Raw genomic sequence first — 6,758 nt, forward strand, 5'->3', positions numbered from 1 at the left:
ATGGGGATATCACAGCACACGTGGGCACTGCAATGGGGTTCAGTGACATTGCCGCACATGTGGCAATTGCAGAGAGACTCTGTGACATCACAGCAGACGTGGGCATGGCAAAAGTGCTCTATAACATCACATCACCTCTGGACACTCTGACAGTGCTCTGTGACATCACAGCACATGTGGGTACTGCATCCAGGCTGTGTGACATCATAGAATCGTAGAATGGTAGGGGTTGGAACGGACCATTAGATATCATCTAGACCAATCCTCTCCCCCACAATCAAGTTCACCTAGATCAGGTCGCACAGGAACGTGTCCAGGCTTATGCTGAAGTCCTCCAAGGAAGGAGACTCCACAAGCCCTGTGGGCAACCTGTTCCAGTGCTCCGTCTTCCTCTTCCGCGGACGTTTGACATCACAGCACAACTGAACACTGCAAGAGTGCTCTGTGACATCACAGCACAGGTGTGCACTGCAACAGGAGTGTGTAATACAACAGCCCATCTGGCCTTTGCAGCGGCGCTGTGTGACATGACAGCACTTGTGGGCACTGTAGCAGTGCTCTAAGACTTCACATTGAGAAGAGGCGAAACTGAGGAGAAGCAAAACAAACTGAGGAGAAGCAAAACAAACAAAATGGAGTACGGCCTGCACACCATGAGAACAACAACCGCCTCAGCGAAAGTGCAGTCTCATTGAGACCGCTTCATTTCCTAGAAGCAGAAGTTAAAAACATTTCCTAAAAAAGGCTGCGGCCTGTGGTTATCAGGAAGGGCCAGACCAAGGGTCAAGAGCTTGTAACTATTGTTTGAACCCTATATCTGTTGTGTGGCGTGTAAACCCTATAAAAACCCTTTTCTACTGAGCACCAGGGTCGCCTCCTCTGACTCCTGCGTGAGTTACGAGACGACCCGGAGCTCCGAAATAAACCTCACCTCGTGCGTTTGCATCAAGTCGGCTCCTCGTTTTCCTCTGAGGTGCGCGTCTGCCTGGGTAGAGGAAAGCTTCGCCTTTCATTTTGGGGGCTCGTCCGGGATCAACGACAAACACCTCAGGAAACGATGACCCCTTGGAGGTGAGCTTTTTTGTGTGAATGTTTGTGGCGCCACATGAGAGCTTGTGAGCTTGTGTAGATTGAGATTAAGAGTTTGTGGTTTGTGTAACTGAGCAGGCTTTGTTGAGATAACATTGTTTTTAACGTTATTTCTTTCCATTATCTCTGTTTCTTTTGTGTCTCTCGAAATTTAAATTAGTGCCCATTCCTCTATGTCATAGGCTGCGTACCGTTGACCAAGTCTGAGACTAGGTCTGGATCTAGCCGCACCTAAGCCCCTTTTAAGGGTGCCTTAGAAAGCAAGGGGGTCCAGACTGAACCTCGTGACTCAACGGCAGGGTCTCCTTAAATAAGCCTACTGTTGACCAGGTCTGGGACTAAGGATTCTTTCCTGAACCTCGTGACCCAACAGTCCATAATCCCCAACTTCAGTAAGAAAAACACTTAGGGATACACGGATAAGGTTCTCAGTCTCTCACTCTCTTTTTCTCTCTCTCTCTCCATTAACCTCTGAAAATGTTTTAAGTGTGTGAGATTGGGAGCTCGCTGTTGCACAGATATCTTAAGCATCAGAGACCAAGTGAATGTTACTTTTGTGGGTGATTGGGTGAGAACATACCTTGATACCCTTGTAAGTTCAGGGAATGCTTTTTGTGCCGCCTCTGTGTCCATAAGTGTATTTGTTGGTTTCACCTGAGAGTCACACTCAACAATTACGGGGATAGGTACGGGACAGAAACCCCTTTGTGCAAAATTTTAGATGTGCCTGATTAATTGTATTGATTTTTTATGTTCTACCTGTGTAAGGATAGGAGTCATAATTGTCAGGGTTGTGTTATGTTGTTTTGGAAGTAAGGGTCACGGGAAAACTGAAGCTGCTGGGTCAGTAAAGGTCTGACAGACTTTAAAGAGGTTTCTGAGTAGCACGTGTGGGGGACAGACGTGTCCGGCACCACAGGCTACGGCCCTGGGGGACGCCTCACGGGTGAAAATAGGCAACCTTTGCCTATAGGTGAAACCTAGCTGGTCCTTGTGGAGTGAATGAGGGGACGAAGTCTCCGCCCTTCTGAAATTTTGATAAGATCTCTTCCGTGGTGTAAAAGTCGTGGAGAGCGAGAAATCGTTTCTGTGTGTGTGTGTCTTATTATAATCTTTTTTGTATTACTGATAACCATGGGGCAGTCCCGATCCACCCCTCTGTCATTAACATTGGCACATTGGGCAAAAGTAAAAGCACGAGGGCAAAACCTGTCTCTTATTATCAAGAAGGGGGATTGGCAAAATTATTGCGAAAGTGAATGGCCAACCTTTAAAGTAGGATGGCCACGGTCAGGTACCTTTGACATCCATACCATACGGGCAGTCCGAATGACTATTTTCGCCTCAATAGGAGGCCATCCTGACCAAGAACCATATATCACAGTATGGGAAGATTTGGTGATGTATCCGCCGGACTGGGTCCGACCATTTCTTCCAAATGATAAAATAAGAGTCCTAGCCCCATCCTACTCATACTTTAGACGGGGCGTACCTGTGACAACCGGGACTCTGGCTCTCACAGGAGTAGAAGAAGGGGTGACCAATAATGGAGGAGATTATGAAAAATTGAAAGAACCAAGCCCTAAGACCAAGGTATATCCAGAGGTCGAAGGACCCCCTGAATGGACTCCACCTGTATCCACATCTATACCCACCGCCCCCCCAACTGGACCCCGGTCCCCAGACGAGGGAGTACCTGTGCCATATAACCCGGGGGGTTGGGAAGAAGGACCCTATACCGGTACCAGGAGTAAACGGGGGATAATGCCTGAGGGACCAGACTCCACTGTAGCCTTACCACTCCGGGCGGTGGGGCCAGCCCCCACAGAGCCAGATGAGTTACAACCATTACAGTACTGGCCCTTTTCGTCCTCCGATTTGTACAACTGGAAAGCAAATAACCCTTCTTTTTCTGAGAACTCTGCTGCCCTCATAGGACTAGTCGAATCCCTGATGTACTCCCATCAGCCCACATGGGACGACTGCCAGCAGTTACTTCAAACACTTTTCACCACAGAGGAGCGAGAACGAATCTTCTCGGAGGCACGAAAAACCCTACAGGAAGGCCAACCAGGCCAACCCCCTCGAACAGGAATGGAAGTGGAGGCGTTGTTCCCAGTAGCGCGGCCGCAATGGGACTATAATACAGCAGCAGGTAGGGAACGACTGTCCATATACCGCCGGGCTCTGGTAGCAGGACTAAGAGGGGCAGCCAGGAAACCTACCAATCTGGCAAAGGTGAGAGAAATTATGCAGGGGCCTAATGAACCACCCTCGGTGTTCCTAGAACGTATCATGGAGGCCTATCGTATTTATACCCCGTTTGATCCCAAATCTAGGGGACAACGGGCCTCCGTTATCATGTCCTTCATTGGACAAGCTGCACCAGATATAAAACGAAAACTGCAGCATATCGAGGGATTGCAGGATTACACCCTGCAAGATATTGTTAAAGAGGCTGAGAAAGTGTTCCATAAAAGGGAAACCGAGGAAGAAAAGTGGGAGAGGGAAAAGAATGAGAGAGAGAAGGAAGAAATACGAAGACAAAAGAGACAGGATAAGAATTTAACAAGAATACTTACTACAGTAATGGCCGAGGGGAAACGCCAAGGGGAAAGACAGGCGAAAGGAGGAAGGGACCTGGACGACAATGACAGGAATAAGGGACCCAGAAGACTGGGAAAAGATCAATGTGCGTTCTGCAAGGAACATGGGCATTGGGCCCGTGAATGCCCTAAGAAAAAGGGAAAGAGAGTACTAACCCTGGAGGAAGATGAAGATTAATGGGGTCAGGGCCCGGAACCCCTCCCCGAGCCTAGGATAACGTTAAATGTGGAGGGGACCCCAGTAAATTTTTTGATTGATACTGGGGCAGAATATTCCGTACTGAAAACCTCATTAGGGACTGTAACTAACAAACAGACCATGGTAATTGGAGCAACAGGTCGAAAAGAATACCCCTGGACAACTAATCGAACTATTGACTTGGGAACTAACCAGGTATCCCATTCTTTTTTGTTAATACCCGAGTGCCCTACCCCCCTCCTCGGACGAGACCTGTTAACAAAAATGAAGGCTCAGATAAGCTTTACTTCTGCTGGCCCTGAGATCGCCCTTGCAGGCAGAAAGCCAAAAACATGCGTATTGTCTCTGCACTTGGGGGAGGAATATAGACTATACCAAAACCCCAAGGAGAACCTGGATAACCTTGAAAAGTGGCTCAAGCAGTATCCGAAAGCATGGGCCGAAACTGGGGGCATGAGGGAAGCGGTGAACATCCCTCCCATAGTGATCAAGCTGCAATCAAGTGCCACCCCAATAAGCGTAAAACAATACCCATTGTCAAAAGAGGCAGTAGCAGGGATACGACCTCACATCGACAAGCTTGTACAACAAGGGATTCTTGTGCCTTGTAAATCTCCCTGGAACACACCACTCTTGCCGGTAAAGAAACCTGGGACTGGGGATTATCGGCCAGTACAGGACTTGCGGGAAGTCAACAAGAGTCCTTACCTTACATCCTACGGTACCCAACCCATATAATCTCTTAAGCTCTCTTCCCCCAGATCGTGCCTGGTATACAGTCCTTGACCTAAAGGATGCATTTTTCTGCTTGCGACTGCATCCAGTGAGCCAGTTAATTTTCGCTTTCGAGTGGAGAGATCCTGAAAGTGGGAGAGTGGGTCAACTCACGTGGACAAGATTACCACAAGGATTTAAGAATTCTCCTACCTTGTTTGATGAAGCCCTCCACAGGGACCTGGCAACTTTCCGGGCACAAAACCCACAGGTAACTTTACTCCAATATGTAGATGACCTCCTACTCGCGGCGTCCACCAAAGAAAGCTGCCTGATGGGAACTCGCAGACTACTGGTTGAACTTGGAAGGTTGGGGTACCGTGTCTCAGCAAAGAAAGCACAAATCTGCCAGAAAGAGGTAACCTATCTGGGATATGCTCTAAAGGATGGAAAAAGGTGGCTGACGGAAGCCCGAAAGAAGGCCATCTTGCAGATCCCCACCCCATCAACCTCTCGACAGGTGCGTGAGTTCCTGGGAACGGCGGGGTTCTGTCGCCTTTGGATACTTGGGTTTGCTAGCTTGGCTGAACCACTATATCCACTCACCAAAAACAAAGGAGAATTCGTATGGGGCAAAGAGCAGGAGGAGGCCTTCACCAACATAAAGAAGGCGCTGTTAAGTTCCCCTGCTCTGGCGTTACCTGACCTCACCAAACCATTTACTCTGTTCGTGGATGAGCGAAAGGGAGTGGCCCGGGGTGTGTTAACACAGAAACTCGGACCCTGGAAACGGCCAGTGGCATACTTGTCAAAAAAATTAGACCCCGTGGCCAGTGGATGGCCTGCCTGCCTTAAAATAGTGGCTGCCACCGCAGTCTTGGTAAAAGACTCTGATAAACTTACTTTTGGACAACCAATTACAATCATTGCAGCCCACTCCCTGGAAAGCATTATTCGACAACCTCCTGACCGGTGGTTAACAAATGCCAGGATGACTTACTATCAGAGTCTGTTACTAACTGAACGTATTAAGTTTGCCCCTCCAGCCATCCTGAACCCAGCCACACTGATGCCTGAAGCAGGAGAGAGTGACCAGCCTCTCCATGAATGCCAAGAGGTTCTAGCCGAAGAAGTGGGCATTCGCGCAGACCTAACTGACCAGCCTATGGAAGGAACCCCCTCGTGGTTCACCGATGGGAGCAGCTACCTGCTGGAAGGAAAGCGAAAGGCTGGCGCAGCCGTAGTGGACGGGAAACGGGTCGTGTGGGCTAGCTCGTTGCCAGAGGGGACCTCTGCCCAAAAAGCCGAACTAGTAGCCCTCATACAGGCCCTGAGGTTGGCTGAAGGAAAAGTGATTAACATATTTACCGATAGCAGATACGCCTTCGCAACAGCCCACGTCCATGGGGCAATATACAGACAGAGGGGGCTCTTGACATCGGCGGGGAAGGAAATTAAGAACAAAGAGGAAATTTTAAATCTCCTAGAAGCCGTACATCTCCCCAAAAAGGTGGCCATCATACATTGCCCAGGGCATCAAAAAGGAGATGACTGGGTTGCAAGAGGGAATCGAATGGCAGACACAACTGCCAAAGAGGCCGCACTAGAGGCCATGATACTCTCAGTAAAACTTGACGACAAACAGGCAGTGGAAGGAAAGGAAGAAACAAACCTATCCGCTGAGGAAGGGAAAGCTTACATCGATAAAATGCACTGACTTACGCATTTGGGGACTGAAAAACTTATCACACTAGCAAAAAAATCACGCTACAAGGTCCCGGACCTACGGAAAACCGTGGAACGCATCGTACAAAATTGCGAGGCATGTGCCTTTACAAATGCAGGACATACTAAAGGAATCCAAGGAAAGAGACTGAGAGGAGATCGACCAGGAGCATATTGGGAAGTAGACTTTACGGAAGTAAAACCTGCCCGGTACGGTAACAAATATTTGTTAGTATTTGTAGATACCTTCTCTGGATGGGTCGAAGCATACCCTACAAGGAACGAAACAGCACTAGTAGTCGCAAAAAAGATCCTGGAAGAGATTTTTCCCCGGTTTGGTATTCCCAAGGTAATCGGGTCAGACAATGGACCTGCCTTTGTCGCCCAGGTAAGTCAGGGAGTAGCCAGACAATTGGGGATTAACT

General features: G+C 48.7%; 1 protein-coding gene across 1 annotated transcript; it reads left to right on the forward strand.

Annotated features, from left to right (window-relative positions):
• Nucleotides 1-1,806: 1,806 nt before the first annotated feature.
• On the forward strand, nucleotides 1,807-6,325 carry LOC133629287 (uncharacterized). The gene is given in 3 exon segments (XM_062019946.1): nucleotides 1,807-2,552; nucleotides 2,631-4,589; nucleotides 4,591-6,325. Coding segments are annotated over 3 exon segments (4,155 nt in total). The 5' UTR covers nucleotides 1,807-2,091.
• The last annotated feature ends 433 nt before the right edge of the window (nucleotides 6,326-6,758 follow it).

Source organism: Colius striatus, unplaced genomic scaffold, assembly GCF_028858725.1.
Source record: "Colius striatus isolate bColStr4 unplaced genomic scaffold, bColStr4.1.hap1 scaffold_36, whole genome shotgun sequence".
Lineage (NCBI taxonomy): Eukaryota > Metazoa > Chordata > Aves > Coliiformes > Coliidae > Colius > Colius striatus.